Here is a 21,756-nt window from a genome sequence, read left to right on the forward strand (position 1 = left end):
GCTTATACGTTCTATATCTTATCTTTGTACTTTTTGTATTTTGATATATTATATCAACGGGTATTGATATGTCGAAACAAATGCAATATTACACCGTATTTATAGTACTGACCAATTACTACTTTGTAATTAATGTTGTCTACTATACGTACTTGCTTCTGTTGACGTTATGATGATGATCAAGATATAACATATATATTTATAAGCAAGACTGCTATTTATATAAAAATTTTTAATTCCGTTTCTGTTCTTTTGACCTATGTTTTATGTCCGTTTCTGTGTTTTTACGAACTCGGGGAAGAGGAGAAAGAAATGATCTATACTCACCTTTATTTTCACCATTCTCAGAGAGATTGAAAGCTTAGGACCTAATTGGATTTTTTTATACGTACTTGAATAAATAAACGGTTACTCTTCATCCTTTTTCTTTTGTATTGTACTTAGATTACACTAAACGGATTGATACGTTTCGCTTCTGAAATTGCTCTTGTTAACGTTTCTTTCAGACACAGACAGACAGATTGATATGAGATTCATAATTTCCAACTGGGTCAGATAATTGGCTGTGAACAATATAAAGAGTTAATATAAATGTTAACTCGGCTATTTATTTCAAATCGTATAATCAAATGAGAGTTAAAATTTAAATCAAGCAACTATTCTGAACGGACTTTACCGGCTCCTGTAGTTTCGGCTCTCGGCAATAGTGTACGTAAAAACTGACCATCCCTGTAGAAATTACTTAAACATCTATAAATTATTATAGAAATAAGCATGGGCACAAGTAACAGTAAGATATGCCCTTGTAGTATTAGAATATCTGTACAGAATTTGACTGGGGAGAAACGGGTGCTTGAGGTAATGGCCATGATGATCGCTCTTAACAAAATCCGAAACATACTATCGCCAGTGTAACGTTTTCTAGTTTCATTTAACAAAATCCCATGGATTTTATGTGGTTGTCACATTAACAACATTACATCAAACTTTCGTGACTGCTTTGATACTGACTACTATAATCGTCTGGGGTTTTACGAATAATGAAACAACGTTATTATAGTTTCAGTGCGGTTTGTACGAAAGATTGTAAATTATTAGGTTTTATGAGAGAGGGCTGTCACATTCTTACCTAAGTATTTCTCAAAGTTGTCAAACATGTTGCTACATGATTTCATTGTATTTCTTTTGGTTTTATTGATACCCTGTACATCATTAAGTTTACCTTTTTGTAAGTTTTATTAGGTATATCGCCCCCAGTGGCACAGCGGTATGTCTGCGGACTTACAACGCTAGAATCCGGGTTTCGATACCCGTGATGGGCGGAGCACAGATATCCCATTGTGTAGCTTTGTGCTTAATTACAAACAAACAAGCAATTAAGTACATTCTCTCATTTTAAGGATTTTTATCATTCACATGTTTTATGATTTTTTAATTCTGTAAATTATAACCTGTAGATTTCTAGTCTACTTATTTACTTATACTTAAGTTAATTGAACATTATAGGAGTGATGTTCCAGTTCCCTCGCATCTATTGGAACTGTTTCCTCCATCGTTGATTGTGTTCATTCTGATGGTCATAATTATGCACCACTGTTCTACACTACAATTTTCATTGTAACAAGCTTCTGTAAAGGCGAAGTTGATAATAAAACACAAATTTTGACGATTTTTCCTCTGTACTCGTCGGCTTCCAATACTATATTTAACAATTCCAAAGCCACAACGGTTCACTGATGCTGCATCAGGGACTTAATAGTTATGTGATCAATGAGGTTGCTATGATTCCAGTTTCTTTGGTCAACGTTCTTATGAAAATAACCGTTGATTAGTGTGTCTGGAAGATACGAACATTTATCTTCAAATCCTTGTTTTTGATTTTTCTAAGTGTGCCAGGAGATATGCCCAGCTTCATCATAATGATATTTGGGTTAAAGTGCTCTCTTGCGTTACCATAGTCTTCACTTGTAGGTTGACGACATGGTCCCACATTGTTTAACAATCTCGCTATCCAAATATTGTACGTATATTTCTTCAGTAGTAAGTCTATTCGCAGCGGCATTACTTTGTGAATGATCAGGAATACGTCGTGAACCAAATATATGCGCTAAACGTGATGCCCATGATGCCATGATTGACAGTTGTGGCGGAACGCCAATGTATAGCATTTGTAAATCGTTCTTATAAAGTGAAATAATTTTTTTCATAGACTCATTTCTTCTGTGCATTTTATAGATTTTCTGGAGCTTGTATTATATTTATTTTATTTTATTAGTGAATACGATTAACTTGACTTTGTATTAATTTCTTCTGTTGATTTTTGTCCCCATTGAGTTTTTTTTTTCTTCTGATTTCATTATGCACGTATTTGTATAGGTTACAAAAAGTTTTCTAAAAAATATTTTACTAGATCCTGTTTCGCACATTGTTTTTTTTTTTCTAGTATTTAACTCAACATATTAAATCAGTTGACGATTAGTAAAGCATATGTATTTTCGTCAAGTTTTATTTCTTTGACAAAATCCAAGTTCTTATTACCGTCAAATACCTACTTTTTTCTGTACCATTAACTTCTGGTAGACTCTGCATATTGTACCAATCAATATATAGAATGTACCAAAGAAATTACGTTAAATCACACATCTTCTATGTATAATAAATAGGAAACCCCAGTTGTAATTAATGGGATTAATTGTAATATTGAAGGTATTTTCGCTTACATTTTTATATGTTATTACGGGCCATGTAACCAATTAAGTCATGGATTCACAAGTAATGAAGTGGTTATATTAGATTAGAAAAATGTGCTTATGAAGCCGATTGGTTCTATACAGAACTTATTAGTAATACTAGAAACAAAGAGATATTAACTTTTACATTCAATAAAAGTAAGAATCTACTTGATTTCCTAAAATACTGTAGTGTCGTCATTGATTTTATATTCAGGTCATGGACCTGACCACACTACCCCTACTTTTGTTATACGATGACTTTGACCCTTGACTTTAACCTAAGAACTAGACGTGCCTAGTGATTAACGTGCTGGACTGTGAATCCGAGAGTCCACGTTTCATATCCAAACGTGCCTAGTGATTAACGTGCTGGACTGTGAATCCGAGAGCACACGTTTCACATTCCCCATCGCACTCCACACTCGGACAGTGGGTTCGTTTTTCTTTTTGAGCAAAGCCACATTGGGCTATCTGCTGTATTCACCACGGGGTGAATCGAACCCCGGATTTAACGTTATAAGTCTGGGGGACCAGTAGGTTTGTTTTAAGAGTGGTTATTGGTCAATTTTCTCTTTTCGATTAGAGTATACAAAGAGTTGGCAGTGGGTGATGTTGACTTGCTGCCCTCCCTCTAGGCTATTGCGTGAATATCCGACACAAATAAACAAATTTTAAACTACAGTTGTCGATACTTTCGGCTGTTATCTTTTATCAATGTCAAATATAAATATTTATCATCCACAAATGCCGCCTTTTTCTGCTATCAATGTTAGATATCAACATTCATAATCAGTATTCAATATCGTCTCTCATCATTTAGCACCATCGTTTTTACTGTTTTTGAATAATTGTTTTGTGGGTATTTACTATCAATGTTTGATGAAATTTCTGTCTACCATTAATAAACAGCTATTGACTGGTTATGAGGACAATAAATGATTTGTTGCCCGAAATCACCAGTCGATAATTATTTTACTTTATCACTACTCTTCTTTTTTTCAGTTTTATAAAATCCTGTATCTTCACTGGAGAAATCATGGTTGTGAATAAATAATGTATTGTCTTGTTTTTCCTCAATTCTCCAATTAATTAGCCCTGTCACAGTATATTTAGCTTAAATCTTCGGGCTTACATGTAAATCTTAAAGTTTCACATTTCATCACAAAAATCGATAATAAATCAATAATCTTTATTTGTATTATTTGTTGTAATTGAATAATGTTTCAGTATCTCACTTTATCCAGTTTCAACTCGTAGGTCTATTCAGATAACGTGATTACGCTATTTATATGAGAAATAATTGACTTAATCGAAGATTGTGCTACACAAATTCAATAAATCTATCACTGAATATCAGTTCTCAAAAAGGACTGTACCTGCACTTGTTTACAAATTACAATAGTCAGATAAAGTACGCATCTTTATAGATAGCTTCAGTATAAAATGTGCTTATATTGCTGGTGAGATTTCTGACATGGTCGTCTACAGTCACTGTCCGTGCAGTGCAGTATTCATCGAACACTTGTACAGCTCCTATGATTATGTCCTTACTGCCCTTTTTTGCAACGAGACTCTGCAGCTCCTCATCTGAGTGTAACTGAAATCTTACGCAGTAAGATATGTAAATGTTCATTTTATGGGTTTCAAAAATTGTTTGTAATTAGGCCTATATGAATCGGCGTATTTTCACTGTGCTGCAAAAAAATATCTCTGGAACTTTCTGCTGTGACATACGCATCCATGTCAACGACCATGAGAGCCTAGCAACATTGGTACGATTTGTTGACCGGCTTTTCAAGGCAACACTTAAAATGTTTCATACTACGTGATGCGCTCTCAGCCAATCATGACAAAAAAAATCATGCTAGGGGGTAGAATAATCTCTATTGTTAATGCTTACCAGTTTATCATTACCATCAATTTATATTACTAGGCTTTCTTTGCTATCAGTGCCAACAGTCGACATTTGCCATAAATATATATATATATATATACCATTGTTGTCTACCATTGATGTCAAACGTCGATGTTTATTACGAAATTTTGCTGTTAATTTTTACCATCAATGTCTACCAATGATACCTACTCTATTTGTCTACCAGTGTCGATTACTGATAGCTGTATCAAATATATCTATCATTGATAGTTAGCATGATCGTTTATCAACGATGTCTATCTGTATCGGAAAGCATTCTATCTTTAAATATTAAAACTATGCGCCATCTCAGAGAGAGAAAGACGTGCACTACCGAAATGCGCTACCCATATTTTTATACCCTGCAGTGATCTTAATGATTACGAAGAGTAAACGTACTTGTTGTGTATAAAACTGAACATGTTTATTCGAGACGTTCGAAGGCCAGACAGTTTAAAATACTTATAAGATTCTGCTGCACGTGTTCTTCACTTTGACGTCATCTTGTATCTTAAATAGAAATATCATAAAAAACGTTTGTTTAATAATGCCTGAAATAGAAATATCATAAAAAAAACGTCTGTTTAACAACTAGACTTCATGAGTATGCATATCTATTTATGTACGATTAGACTGAAAAACTGCTTGTATATGTAATAATATGCGAAGACACAATAGACGTATTGTTTCAGATATGCAATTGACTACAATCTAAATGAAACAAATACGCAATAATTTCTATCTAACGGCTATGTCTACTACTAGTTTAAAAGAGGTATTTGTAACAATTTTTTTTATCAAAAATTATTTTTCATTCGTATGATTTTGCAAATAATATATGTAGATAATAACGATCCAAACATTCCCACATACTTTAAAACGTTCATTTGTATTTAACTCTATAATTTTTTTATTAATAATTGCTTTTTTCTGGCTGTTATCAATTTAATATGTATATAGAATGTAGATTTGTTGGACAGGCATACTAAATATTACTGTTTAGTAAGATATAGAATTTGTCTGGGTAGTGTGCATTGTGTCAGACTGCTGGCACAGTTGGTGGCATGACCTACTTTCTCCCTGAGAGGTTTCTTAGTTTTACATAAAGGGATCTCCCCTTTAAGTTCACTTCATTTGTTACCTTACATATATTATTTCCTAAAACATTTACAAATAGAAGAATACGAAACACAGAGAGGCAAAAAATGCATTTTTTTGTTTGTTTCCTAGCGCCAGCTTATAAAACGCTTGTTTTCATAGCACAAACCTTTTCTACAAATTTTGTTTAGCGAAACAATGAACTTGTTAGAGCTTGAATACAAAAACATCATATATTATTGTTTTTGTAGTGTTCTTGCCGTATTTCTACACAATAACACCTTAAGATGTTCCAAAAAAAAGCTTAACATTTCTAAAACTATTTCCTGTAAGATTAAAATAGGAGAGTGTAGCCAACTGTCTCTGAAGACTGAACTTTTATACACCAGGTGATCAGTTTTATTGCTTTCTCCAATGTCGTTTAGTAGTCTCAATCATTCTTTATATGTATGTATCGTAGCTTGTTGGAGGACAAGCATTTACATTCTTGAAACATAACTAACACAAAATAAATATCGTTTAAAAGCTGTCTATTTGTCTTGTCGAGCGCTAAATTCCTCGGGCGGAAGCACATCCGTTCTTCTGCGCCTGCGTAACACGCCTGTCTTGTATCTCCGCCATTTCATCCCAATATTCAAAAGGTTCAGCAGGCTCAGCGGCGGCTGTTGCAAATTGTGAACATGAGCAACAATTTGTTGTGTCTATCAACTTGTCTATTTCTTCTGCTTTACTGTTAGTAAAATGTGACCATGATGAAGTAACGGTATTTTTGGTGTTATAGGAGAAGAAGCGAGTGACATGGAAGGCGACACTAAGCAGCGAAGTAAACGGTGCCGTCGTCGCGAGCAACTCGCGAGGCCACAGAGGCAGAACCCAGCAGTCGACCTGGACCGGGACTGCCCGGGGAGTCGGGATGACTCTGGCAACCAGGGCCAGGAAAGCCCGAAGAGTAGGGACCATTCACCTACGCCAGAGAAAACCGTTCGTAAGAAACAAAATAAAGAACCAATTTTTGAGGAGGACGTTATAGACGGATTTGCAATTTTAAGTTTCAAGACTCTGGAGGATTTAGAGGTAAGTGAATGAGTAATATCAGCTTTCAATAATAACACTTCAATTCTCTTTTTGATTGTGACTTGGTGTTTGCCGTATCGATTCGTAGAAAACAGTGTCTCACAATATTACTTTACTAACGTTTACTCGATAATGTTTACATCACATGACAATAACTCTGTTGATAAAATTAAGTGCCTGCTTACAAATAAATCATGTGAATGAGATGTTATTTATTCAATCTAGAACTTTTTACGGATTTTTTGAACAATAGATGAGCGTTACCAACCAGTTTTTTATGCTTTATGACGGTCACCATAATAATAGATCAGATTAGATTTTAAAGAGCCACTGCACTAGAAGAAACATAAACAGATATACACCATGTGTGAAATGTGAATTGAAATAGCTTAGATGGTATTTAAAGCATTATAACACCAAAAGAAATATAAACAAATGCGCATCATGTATGATTTGCAATAGATTAGAATATGTTAAAAGGATCACTACACCAGAACGAATGTAAGTAGGTGTATATTATGTGTGAGTTGGAATAAATTAGAATATATTAAAAGTACCACTAAGCCATAAAAAACATAAATAGATGAACACCATATTTGAATTGAAATATATTATATGGTATTTAAAAGTGTTACTACACCAGAAGAAATATGAAGATATGTACATCATGTGTGATTTGAAATAGACTAGAATATATTTAACAGGATCACTACACCAAGAACTAATGTAAATAGGTGAATTTCATGTGGGATTTAATAAAAGCTGGAATGTATTTAAAAGCATCACTACACTAGAAGAAATATGAAGATATGTACATCATGTGTGATTTGAAATAGACTAGAATATATTTAACAGGATCACTACACCAGAACTAATGTAAATAGGTGAATTTCATGTGGGATTTGATAAAGGCTGGAATGTATTTAAAAGCATCACTACACTAGAAGAAATAAATATAGGTTAATACTTCTCAGAAATATCGTTTATTTTTTTATGGAAAGCAATATATTAATTATTATCTTCCAAAGTGATTTATTCCTATTGGTACAGATATGTTTCAAAAACATGGACTTTACTACTCGCGTATGTACATAGTGATCAATATATGAATTAACTCTCAGTAGTGGTGTTATTAGCAGCAATGCCATTTAATAGGTAAGTGATAAACTGTGGGAGCCTTATTAAATTTATTAACAACTAACTTTGATTGATTGAAGCTTCTCAGTACAAATCTAAGAATAAATATTAACCAGGCCCTTAGACTGTCACACAAAAGAGTCACATTGTGACAAATTGTCCGCTAACCTGTTATTAACTGTATGGTATGAAGTCGATGCTTCACAACGCCTGGCAGTTGTCCAGAGTAACAGTGAAAATTACTACTGGTTCTTCCAAATTACACTTTCTTTCTTGTAGAGTTTCTATTGAATAAACAAACAAAAAAGAAGATAACTCAACCAAAACAGGATAATCCTGGCATGGTGTGTTTCTTACAAGACTGTCTACAGCAAATTACCTTAGTACAAATAGAAGTCCATTGTTTTTAACAGTACGCTAATGGCCTGATATATTTGGCAGTTCAATATTCGTTTGTCTGTCTTGGTGGTTGTTATTTTATACGTTCTCGTTTTTTGGTGTGTTTTTTTTTTTTTTTAGTGCACGAAGAAATGAAGTTAAACAGGTTTGTTTCTGCCGTGGTTTATCTGTAAGAATAAAGAAATATTAATTTATTTATTTTTGTTAAGAGTTTAATTATCAGTGTATTATGATTTTAGATAGAACAAATGATAACGTTATCAAATGAAAGTTGAAAACATCGTTATTTCTTTGATATAATTGCAACGGCTTTACAGTTGTTACGAAAGCTGACATTCCATCTTCTCTGTCAAAATGACTATAACCTTAAAGGATTGATAAAAGCTAACATTCTACCATATAATTATTATTTTTTCATAAATACTTCTATCCATTCAGATATTTATATGAGTTGATATTTCATTTTTTATTTTTTCTGCCGTTCTTTTTATTATTTTTTTCACACTCTTAGACAAATTACAGGTGCAGTTGATTAATTATATATAATAACCGTAGTTTGATTTCATGGAATACGTTTTGTTATAAATACTCCTGCAACTCTTATCCTTTCCCCCTTTGTTATCAAGTGACAGTAAAGATTGCATTGACAAATAAAATGTTTAATGTTTTGCTGATTGTATTGCAGTCGAGAATACTGATACATATATATCTATATATATATATGTTAGTTTGCGTAATTTCCTATATATATATATTACTTAATGAACCATAAATATACAGAGAGAGAGAAAAAAGGTGGAATATGAGGTTGTTGACGTATGACTATGTTTGTGGATATTCATATCTTACTATGGTGGTCAAGAGACAATAAAGATAAATGAGATAGAGAGCGATATTGTAATTCTGAGAAATTGCCATAATTATGAGAGAATGCCTTGCTGTATCATGCATTAACGCTGGAGGTGGTTAACTAGTCAAGCATATAGTTTGTGGAATTCAAAGCCCGCTGCTTAAGGTAGTACTGTGTTGCCTCAAATGTGGGTGTAGGGGCGCCAGGAATAAGATCATGTCTGTTCTTAGAGAAGTTATATAATAAGGAATGTAAATAATTTGTAATTTCCCTTTAATGGTAATACGTTGTTCATAATTAATAATATGAATAAGATCATGTCTGTTCTTAGAGAATTTATATAATAAGGACTGTAAATAATTTGTAATTTCCCTTTAATGGTAATACGTTGTTCATAATTAATAATATGAATAAGATCATGTCTGTTCTTAGAGAATTTATTTAATAAGGACTGTAAATAATTTGTAATTTCCCTTTAATGGTAATACGTTGTACATAATTAATAATATGTGAAACGTACGTAATGAGCATTCTTGACTGAAGGGTGCTACACATTTGAAGAAGCATTTGTAAAATGTATTAAATTAGATGCATTTCGCAACTCACTAGGTTATGTATTGAAATGACAGCGAGAACTAGAAGTTAAATTTCCACTCAATGTTCAACTGTTTTATCAAAGAGAAGATATGTTCTGATATAGAAACTTAAAACAACACACTTCTCTGTTTAAACACGTGCGATACCTCAATTTGCTTTAATGAATTATGAACACTCGCTAATAAACTGCGGTAATTTTTATATGTTTAAACCACAAGTCTCATGCTTAAGTTTTATCTCTTTTTTTTTCTGTTGATAAACAAATGATAAAACACTGATTTGAGTAAAAATTAAAATATAACAATGATCAAAAGAAATAATAGACTATAGGTCTATAGAAGGCTACAAAGCACCGTAACGAGTGTCTTACTTCTATCATTAAATACTTCCGTGTTATATTTGGTTATGTTAGACACACTTTTAGGGAAACATTTATAAACCTTGGCCTTTGTTAAGAAATTTTAAATTTTCATCTATAAGAGCTGAAAAAGCATAATTAAGTTTTCTAACAGTATTATAAAGCTAAAATACGAGCTTCGTTAGACACAACTCAGTCCATTGTGTAGCTTTGCGCTTAACAACAAATAAATATATGATTTATCTTTTGGAACTTTATCTAAATTCACTATTAATGGTAATACATATACATACCGCATACCAAATTTACAGTCCACTACTTTGGATTGTTAACATTCTTGTGATAAGTTTATTTATCACTATGCTAAGCACCTAGGAATGTGAACGAAACATATGCACAAAGCAATTGAACAATTTTGTGATATTTACATTTTTCTACTTAGTTCTCTAGGAAATCGAGATTCATTTACACAGATCTTGGTGTATTGTGTTAAATATCAGATGAACTAAACAGCAAATTGAATCTTTTAAGAACCGCATTTACTGACTAATAATGCATTTAAGTAAGCGACGATCTGTAGGAAGATCAGAATGGAAAAAAAAAGTCAGATCGATTTTCTAGCCTCGCTTGCCAAGTGAACTCAAAGCGGACATTCGAAACCTGATTGTTAAGGAAAATCTCACAATCTTTGCGTTCAATCTATCATTGTTTGAAACGTTCGTTGACTGTATGTTTCGCGAGTTAACAATGTCACGTTCGCTTTTTTATAAGTTGCGACACAGACAGAGCTATTCTGTAATAAGCGAAGAAAGGGGACTTCATCTTTGACCGTTCCTGGCTCAACACCTAAACTACTATACCAAATAAAAATATCTATCGTGTATATATATATATATACAGCTATAGAGTTTGATGCTATAATGGTGACTAAAGGTTACTGACGTAACAATTAATAGCTGGAATATTTAAAGATAATTGAAAGTTATAATTTTGTGTTGCGTATCCAAAATTTGTGAGTGTGCCAATATTACAAGTCTATCGGATTCGTTTTAATTTGCACCACACTGTGAGAAATCTATAGTATTAACAGTTATTCTTCGAATTATCATTTTAACTCGCAACTGTCAAAGCAAACTACAGTAATTACCGAACACTTTATTGAAATTGAAACAATAAGATTTCTAAGAAATGATAAGTTCTTAATAAGGTATAACAATATTTTGGAAACATAACTGCCAGATATATTTGATTGAAGGAGCTGAATATTATTTTCTAAGAGTGTACTAGAATGATGTGTGTGAACAACACGATCTGTTTCCCATTTAAACAGAATGTTGATTGTTTAGTTAGTACTTGCTACCGTGCGATGTTTTGTGTGTATTTTGTCAGTATGTAGTAATAATTTCTGTACTGTTGTAACAACTATCTGCTTCACGTACTGGTCACTTTATTACGACCCATACACTCATTCGGCGAACACTCTAAAGTACTTGGATGTGCAAGTGACATACATAATGTGATAAATAAAGGGTCAGCTTAAGTTTTTTAAGTACATAGATACAGCCATATTACAGTTGGTTGGTCTGCAAGACAATGGGTAAACACACTGATCAATAAGACTTAAAGAGGGGCATGATAGTAAGTACTTAGCTAACAAAAGTATCGCTGTTAAAGACTATTCCTGTGACCGGATATTCAGTCATTTATGAACAGAGGTTATCAAAAGTGTTTAATCGGCCTGGAAAATGTATTTTACCGTGAAAAATTGTTGCTGCCAACTGCTAATACCAAGCCAGGGAAAAGAAAAAGAATGGACAAGCTTGTTAAGCGCAACAGAAAATAGATGTCAAAAACTTCCGTATACCATGTGAAGGGCATTATACACACGTATTGCAATCGGAAACGTAAACAGAATAACATTTACTTAATGCTTCTTAAATAAAAACTGTTCATATTGAATGACTGGAAATGTCTAAGATGACTCAGTGGTAAGTCTGAGGGCTTATAACGCTATAAATCAGGTCTCAGTACTCTCAGTGGACAGAGTACAGACAGTCCATTGTGTAGCTTTGCGCTTAACAACAAACAAACAGACTGTTTGACGTAACTCTAAATTTAAAACCAATGTAAGTAAAATATGATACTTGTAAATCAAGAAAAAATTACGTCCTAAGTTATGCTAAACACTGACATCACGCAACTATACAGGAAGCATAACATGGTGACACACTGGAAGAAAACACAAAACAGCGATATACACATATACGTATATATATACACATATGATATATATATATATATAAATATATACATATACATTTAAGGTTTGGGACATATAAAACTGCATACATGTCTTCCACCTGCTTATTATCTTCCTAATTATTTCTGTGGTTGGATTTCGTGTTCTTTAGCTCCTTCCAGCCCAATGAAGTTTTGTTATTACCTTGTAATCACCACGATCTGCTTCTTGGTGGCAGTCCTTTGCATGAATAGTAGCATTCAGAACTCCATCCACTTGGCAGTGATAAGCAGCAATGAATCATTGTCTTCTGGTAAACGTCAACAGAATTTATGTCAAAGGTGTTATTCACGAAGAGGCTGGATAATCCGTAGAGGAAATGAGTGGTCGAGACATCATCCTGATAGTATTCATTATCATCTTATTCGATTTTTAGCTCATTTGGCTTCCTTTCCAGTTGGTAGTACTTGTCAAAACTTCTCGGTAGCTTTTCTATAGTACTCCCATTTGACAACACAGCGCACTAATTGTTTTGGTTGTTTAAGCCCATGATGTCACTGAGGATCAGTCATTATATTGATACATTTGTGGTGTCACTCTTGGCATCTCTTCAGTGGGTATTCGCTGACTACTGTCTTGACGAGTTCATCACTTGGTGCTGGCTCTACTGGTTTAGAAGATGAGGCGTAAAGCCATCGGAGAAAAATATTTGGAAATTGGAGGTAACTTAGAAGTTTTCAGAAACCAATATGTTACTTGGCTCCCTTAACATATTCTTTTCAGCTTTGTAACCTGGTGAACTGAAAAAAGTGAACTGATTAGATAGAAGACAGTCCATTTTCATCAGTGCTGGAGCTAGAAGATTGTCAGCTACAACACACTAATTGATTAACAGTATACTTCCCCACTCCTTCTATTTCACTGGAGGGTTAACATCCAGTTGACCTTCCATGATGAATATAAAAACGCCTTGTGCATTCAGTGTAATAAAAACACAAATAGAATAATTAAGAGCAAAGTGGTCAGGCAACAGTTAGACCTGACATTATATTAGGGAAAGTCAGCACTGTCCTGAATATTCTATGATAGACCAGGGACCTCAGGTTTCATTACGTGGTGAATACTGGTGAAATCCAAAATCAACCACACTCTGGCATTTCTTGAAAATCAACACTGGGTGACATCACAAAAGCTGCAACTCTAATATTCTCATCTCAAGTTTAATTACATCCTACAATACAACTGTGATGGGTCACGGTAACACATATGCTGTTTCTGGCAGGCCAGAAACTTTCAAGGAAGCTGATCGCTTTTTTGACCCCTTGAGACATATTAGTGGCTAGGACTTAATTCCTGCTAGTTGCTAGACAGCCTGAACATAGCATCAAGAAAGGAAAGCACGGTTCTACATTTTATCGTGTACAAATTTATGGAAGTCAAAGGATTTTTTAACAAATAGTTATTGTTTTCAACCTTTTGAAAATATGACATTTCATTGTATAAATGACTTTTACATAACAACATAATCCATATATTGCAGTCATATATTACTCTGGGTTACATATTTTTCAGTAGAACTAGCTTTACTGGCGTATTTCAAAGAATAACATTTCTCTACAGTTTGTGTGGTATTTCGTTAAAATGAATCATTTTCTCCCGTGAAATTTTCCAACTAATATGATTTTATGAATGTTTACTGAATTTAAGTGTATACGTGTGTGTGTAGACATGGAGTTTGGTTGGCAGAGTTAAACAGTAATAGACCAGTTGCAGCCTAATCGTTCTAAACCTACTCTGCTGCTATATATGGACATGAAAACTCATCACTGTTGATGTAAAATCAAATAAACTAGAAATTGTGAGAAGATAAAACAGTAACGAAACGCTGTTGTTCTGTGCTTGTTTTACAACAGAAATTACATTCGGTATACGATACAGTCACATGAACACTTTTTTCTTTTTTCTCTCTTTGTGTGTGTATATATATATATATATATATATATGTCTGTGTGTGTGTGTTTATGTATTTATTTACATATCTCCTTTGTTCTTTGTTCTTTCAATCTTTTTTGTCCCTTTATTTTTGCACTGCATACAAAGTCAAACTGATTTACATGAAGGCAATACTCAACTAATTTCTTAACTTCTCATTTTACAGTATAATTCAGAATGACAAACTGTTCTTGGCATACCATTTGTATTCCTAGTTGAATGGATTTCAAAAACGTGAAAATATTTACACTGTGGAATTCTACTCAATAGTGTTAAACGTAAAGTCCTGTTTAAAATTTTCTGTCACTATTTGCCACAATGATTTGGAGATAATTAATGTCGCCACAGCCATCTTTCTGATTACGTGAATTGCAGTGACATTTCTTCATCTTCCCCTTCCTTATCGTATACAGTCAAAGAATTTTCAGCATTATCATTCTCTTCTCTATCTGGGTTTACATAGAATGTAATGGTGATCTTATCATCATATGAATCTTTAATTCTGTCACTAGTGGTCTTCTCTGGTCTAACTAGTATGCCAGAGATTCGTTAGTGTTACATTGTGTTCAGTGTATGTGTTACATGTGCTTTTGTGAAACATGTGACCATCAAGCTCGTAATTTGAGGGATTGAGCTGTTGCGAAACCACACAAAGCCCAGGCTCTTAGATCAGTAAAGTGCTCCTCTTCTCTGCTATAGCTTTTACTAGCAAAAAGCTCGGATGATTTCTCATAAGGTTTATGAAGGAAAGTAGATAAAAAACACACAAATAAAACAGCATTTCCAAAATATTTAGAACTTAGTAACGTTACCAGAAAAGATTTGTTGACATAATACTGTGATATCGTGAGAAAATCTTATTTGCAAAGGAAAAGCGCAGTGATTTTTTACTGGTTGTACTAGACAAAACTCTAGGCGAAATACAAATATAACAAACTATATAGACAATACACATGATCGTGGTCTGACAAAATAAGCAATACTTAGAATGAATTTAACAGGTTCATCGACTTCTCTGATCATGTACTCAGAGCACGTCACAAACTAAGACTTGTGTTGCTAATGTATAATAATAAACTATAAGAGAATTTAGTGTGTTTGCAACTAATCACACTATTTGTGAATTGGTAATAGCAATCCACAAGGAATTTATTATTTGTATAGTAATAATAATAATAATAATAATATTCTATTAATTCTATATAATAACACTACTATTTTTATAATAATTTGTATATTGAATAATAATAATATTATATTAATTATATATAATAATACTCTACTATTTTTATAAAATTTATATCAAATAATAATAGCATTCGATTAATTATATATATAATAGCACTCTACTATTTTTATAATGGCAATTGCTGTTTTTTGTGTGGTTAGTAATGATAGTGGTCCACTTTATACACATGGAAGATTACGAAAAAAAAACCCATATTTAAAATGATTTTATCGTAAAACGACTTGTCCTAGATAAACTAAATTTCACCAAAGGATCAATGGGAATCATAAGTTTTATTTAAGAAAGTTTGGACTATTTACAGAATGATTCATAAACTGTTACATAATATTTTCTAATGTTTTCCCACATTCTCAATCAGCATATCAAGACCTATAGTTAAATTAAGTTACTGCTAGTATCACATGTTCTGGACAATGTTTATTGATCCTTGCAATCTCATTTGCAATAGTCATTTTCAGATCTTCCAAATTTCATAGTTTATTCCAATGGGCCTTTGAGGAAATTTAACAGCTACAAATCTGATAGCATAATGTCTGTGGGACTCACTCTCCTTCAAACTGCTTTTTGAACAAAGAAAACCTGCCATTAATTTGATAATCTAGTCAGACAATATTCACATGATCCTGCACACTGAGATGTGTTTTATTAGAATTATAATTTCGAATTACTGAAATACAAGGAAAGTAGAGATAAAAATAATGATAGTTTGCGAGAAATGGATTTAAGTAGGTGATATAAAATGTTTTTGAAACACCTGTACCATATCTAAACATATCTGAATAACAATAATTATTCTCAACGTGTCTTTGGTAAAATTTTGATCGTTTAAGAGAAGCAGCTTTTAAGATATAGTCACTTTAAATGTGGACGTGTCTTTACTATCACCCTGTGTAATTGTAATGCCATTTTATTATTTGAGAAATAACAATAGCAGGTCGATGATGTTTATAATAGTTTTAACTGTCTATTATATACATTGCTCAAAACAATTAAGGAATAATCGGAGCTTTCTATATTTTAGTTATGAATAGGCACTAGTGTTTTAAATAAATTGAATTATAGCCTAAGTTTATTTTATGCCAAAAAATGGCAAGTTATCTGATACGCCTATTTCAGTGTTATTATAAAAGTGAAGGAAATCATAGCAGCATGTGTAAAGTGATCCAAATCGATAGTAAAAATATGGCAGGACCCTAATGAAGACATTGGGGAATTTTCATGACATGAAAAGCAATAGGTTAGCTAGAAACCAGTCAGACACAGCAACTCAAAGCAGAGTGACTAAAGATCTTGCGAAAGGTAATTAGTTAGCATGATTTGGACTGGCTTTAAAACCATCATTGCGTTTGACTAGAGATCTGGATCGGGTAAATCATTATAGAAAAACCCACAAAACGACTAATATTTGACAACATAGGCTCTATGCAACTGGCAGACCTCAGCTTCTCAAATGAATCAATAGTTCAGGGCTGTAACTTGCTGATAATACAGCACAAAAACGGTTAGAAATAGTTTGCATAAGGTTGACCATTCTCCAGACCCAAATCCAAAGAGCAGCCGATCTTCAATGATGTCAAGAATATATGGATTGGTCAGACGAGATGTGGGCAAACGTCTTATTTATAGACAAATCACCTTCAAGCTGAAGTCTGATATAAGACGTGTACGCATTTGGAGAGTAAGGGGTCCAGCTTCAACAACAGTTTGATGGGGAAGAGAAAAGCATATGACGGTGGGAAGCGATCAGTATTGGTCAACACCCTGCTATAACATGGTACTATCAACACAGTGTTAAGAGTCATTAGTGTTAACATATGCAGATGCAGTTCTTAAGTATATTATTTTATGTGTGATAATGCGCGCCCCCACCGTGCTCAACTGGTAGGAAACTTCGTAGAAAAACAGAGTGTAGAGCAATTGTACTAACCAGCATGCTCACCGGTTTTGAATTCCCTTGAACATTTATAGAATGCTCTAGGAAGACGTTAGATACCTCTTAATTCATTTCCAAGCAAAGCTAATAAAGTGGAAGCAACTGTGATAGAGGAGGGGGTCATATTACCTCAGCAGATCATTGATTCACTCATTTTAATTGTGTGAAATCGATGTGTGACTTGCATTTGTGTCTGAGTGGGTCACACACTTTATTAACAAACTTTTTCTAATCATTTATTGGATAACAAAGTCTGCAATGCCAATTAAGCATTTGGGTCCATGAGTTCTAATAGTAGACATTTATATCTCAGATCATAAGTGGTCATCTGACAATTGTTTTACATAAAATTATTCCTTGTCTTGATCAACGTATGGCGAGGCAAAAGAAGTTTAATACAATAGCAATATAAGTTTATTACCTATGCATTTGTACTAGTAGTCCACTATTTTTTATGGTTATGATAGCAGTCTATGTGCTTATAGTAGTCGCTATCTGCGATTGATATCTAGGGCCGTTGTTGGACTATTTATTTGCTTGTTCAGACTGTGAATCCAAAAGTCCATGGATGGCGTGGATGTGCTATAAGAGTGGCAGTCAAACCGCACTAATGGGTCAGATAAGACCGGTCCAAAAATTGGCGGAGATAATGTTGACGAATTATCTTCTCTCTAATCTATCAATTCAAAATTTGGGAAGGATGTGCGCGAATAGATAGCCTTTGTTTAGCTTTAAGCAAATATTCTGGAACAATTTAAGTAATGTCTACTTTTCGCTTAAAGATACTTTCAGATAAGTATGTTGTAGTTTATCGCGAAAATAACAACCAAGACTATTTTTAAATTGTACTAAGCAAGTGTTTAAATGCCATTAAAACATAGCTGTTTGTATGCTGCGTATACTTATTGCAACATTTTAAACTACGATAAGCTTTGACGTTTTATTCATTGGCAAGGTGGTAAGAGTTCCGAAATGTGAATCTGAGGGTCCCTAGTTTGCGTCCATTTGCTACAAAAACTTGTATTAGAGTAGCCTGAGAGTTGGTGGTGGGTGCTGTTGACTAGCTCCCTCCTCTCTAGTCTATAGGTTGAAAATTATGGACAGCTAGCACAGATACCCCTTGTGTAGCTTCAGGTAAAAAAAACCTCTGCGGTACGAGGAACTCGAAAACAAAAAAGAGGAAAACTTATACCACAAAAAAATGACAAATGTTAAATAGATGTTTTAATATTTACAACGTTTCGAGTTTAAAAGCACCAGAGGAATGGCGTCCTAGCCCTAAACGTTGTGAACATTAAAACATCTATTTAACATTAGCCAATTTTCGTGGTATAAGTTTTATTCTTTGTGTAGCTTTATTTACGTGACTTTCAGACACAAAGTAATGAGCTTACCTAGTTACTTTCTGTTGCAACGTTTCAAATAAAAAGAGGAATAAACATGACACAGATGAATATAAGACCAGTTATGTAAATAAATGCGAATCTGTGTTCACATGCACATTAATACAAACATTAAAGTTATAATTCATCAGATATTTTTGTAGAGATGTATGAAGTGTTGGAACATGAAAACTAGCTATTTGTGTTTTTCGTATCGATAGTATAATGGTGCAGTTGGAGAAATAATTAATAAGTTCAGGGGCTGGAGACTTTTTCACCCTAGTGTTGCGTTTTTTTTTTGTTTTTTTTTACTTTTTTGATTTGAGTGAGTTCACCGGAAAAAACAAGATGTCTTCGAGGCCATCGACTCAGACAGAAGTGTATAATCAGCTTATCCACCGGTTAGGTTTACATAGACAAAACTAACCGATAAACCACACGTGCTCAGAAGAAAGTGTAGCGTTTCCAAAACAATCAACGCGTTAATTAGCCTTACATTAATGTAACTACACATCCAGTTAAGTCATGTTTACTTATATATATACACACAATTTTGTGAATCAAGCGTTTGGATTTGGGCTTTTGAAAAAAGAAACGTTGAAGCATACTAAGGCGCAGGAAAAATCATGGTCAGATTTTCTAATAGGAACAACTACCATCAAGTAGAATGGTCTATTAAACAGACCACAAAAGTTTACGTTATAAACAACAGCAAGTTGTTTTTATTACTAAAATAGTCAGATTTTCTAATAGAACAACTACCATCAAGTAGAATGGTCTATTAAACAGACCACAAAATTTATGATATGAAATAACAGCAAGTTATTTCTATTACTAAAATAAATCCATATGTGTTACGTAGATATCTGTAGAATTCTAGTTTATACCAGTTAATACGAAGATAAACGTCGCGCTTTTGCTGTATAGAAATCTTAATAGTAATTCCTTTTTGTGTTTATCTTCTAGAAACAAGTGTGTGTGTGCTGTTGTTACAAGTATTAAAGATAAACGTTGGTATTGTGGATTGCATAACATATGCAAAAAAAAAAGATTAGAAAATTAAACATACAATTTTACTGTAACATGGTGTTTTTTTACTACATAAAGTTATTCCTCTTAGGAACCTTTTTTTCTTCTGACGGATAGTTACACAAAGCTGTCTGCGCTCTGTCCACCGCGGATAATTGGACCCCAGATTTTAGCGTCGTAATTCCGTACACTTACTGCTGACCCATGGGGGACAGCAACCTCAGACCTAGTTATTGTGGTTTTTGATAATAGTTACAAACTGTGCTGTAATGAAGGTTGTAGAAACTGCTCTTCGCAATAAACAAAATGAAAAAAAGGCTTAAGAACTGAAGAACATGAATGCTTTAAAAACGGATTAGGAGCAGCACTTGTTACACACTAACTTTGTTTTAGAAAGTGTTACTGTTATCGTCCCTGCATCTAAACATTTGGAGGCAAAAATACAAAGGTTGAATACGTTATATTAAAACAATTTTGGAGCCTCATTAAAGTCAATGTCGCCTTATCCGACCATGCTTTATATAATAATCGTGCATCTGAACAATAACTCTGCAATGTAGTTTCCATGGCAAAAGGCTTCATCGTAAGGTTGTCATGTTCAAAGTATACAGCTCCTTCCTACATGCTTTCCATAATACATCTAAGAAGACAAAGGTTTTCCAATGCTCCTTCCAAATGCCCTATCGCACAGAAATCCATAAGCTCTGCGTCCAGCGACTTGATCAGTATGTCTTCGAATATAGTAGCAGAAATATCCAAATTTCATTCTACCTCTGCTTAAGATAAGCGACGATCTAATGAGAGGTATAACTGGAAGACATATCTTGGTGAACCTATACCTTGTTGGTCTCCTTTCTAGACGGATATTCATCTGGATTATCTGGCGTACTGTTGACCGTGAGACTTAGATGGCTTTTGCCTCTGACCTTTGTATTCCTGGATTTTCATCTGTTTCAAGACGCCACACTTTGCTTACCATGGTTGGGGTACGACTTGTTGTTGGTCTTTTTCTGGATAGTCAGGTGCTTCAAATTGAGCCAGATTACTATTTTTGTTTTATATGCCATTAAGTACATGGAATGTCTGCGTCTCGGAAATTCTAAACCAGTAGTCTGAACACATCTTTATGACCCGATCTCATGTGTATGAATATTTTGCATTAGAAAGGGCTGTTACAAATCCTTTTCAAAGCGACCAGCTTTTCAGTGGCATTACACAGCCTGCGTAATGCCAAACAATGTCCAAGTGTGCTTCTGATATATGACGCTCCACCACGACTATAAATTGACTGTGGTTATCACGTAACTTTCTGATTTGCATATTCAAAATCGTTATACTATAACGTACTCAAATCTCTGTATAATGATGTGGGATGGGTGAAATTTCAATCGTGTGTATTATGAAATGTGCATGTTGAACAACGAATAATGAATTTAAACTCGAAACGCATAAGTTCATAGCCAAACAGACTACCGCAACTTTAATATTTTGAACTTTCTTTGTATTGTTACGTCATATTGACAGCAACAGACAACATGACCATGTAGCCTATATGCCCTAATTTGGCTAACACGTTCTTGTTGTGAGATGACCTTGTATGCTAATGACAAATTTATTTTATTGAACTAATTATTCATGCGATAAAAGGCGTTTGATGAAAGATAAGTAAGAAAGCAAGATAAATTTATTGCGTCATGCTGTTTTCTTAGGCTAGAAAATCTGCTCAGAAACGTAAGAAATGGAAGTGCTATATTTTACGTTTTAATAGAATA

General features: G+C 33.7%; 1 protein-coding gene across 1 annotated transcript in view; it reads left to right on the forward strand.

The window, feature by feature from the left end:
• Positions 1 to 6,386: 6,386 nt before the first annotated feature.
• LOC106462671 overlaps positions 6,387 to 21,756 on the forward strand; it is a 285,178-nt gene continuing 269,808 nt past the window's right edge. Inside the window, exon 1 of the mRNA XM_022389990.1 lies at positions 6,387 to 6,819. Coding sequence (XP_022245698.1) covers positions 6,544 to 6,819 — 276 coding nt within the window. The 5' untranslated portion in view covers positions 6,387 to 6,543. The remainder of the gene's footprint in view (positions 6,820 to 21,756) is intronic.

The sequence above is a fragment of the Limulus polyphemus genome, unplaced genomic scaffold (genome assembly GCF_000517525.1).
Source record: "Limulus polyphemus unplaced genomic scaffold, Limulus_polyphemus-2.1.2 Scaffold1221, whole genome shotgun sequence".
Classification (NCBI taxonomy): domain Eukaryota; kingdom Metazoa; phylum Arthropoda; class Merostomata; order Xiphosura; family Limulidae; genus Limulus; species Limulus polyphemus.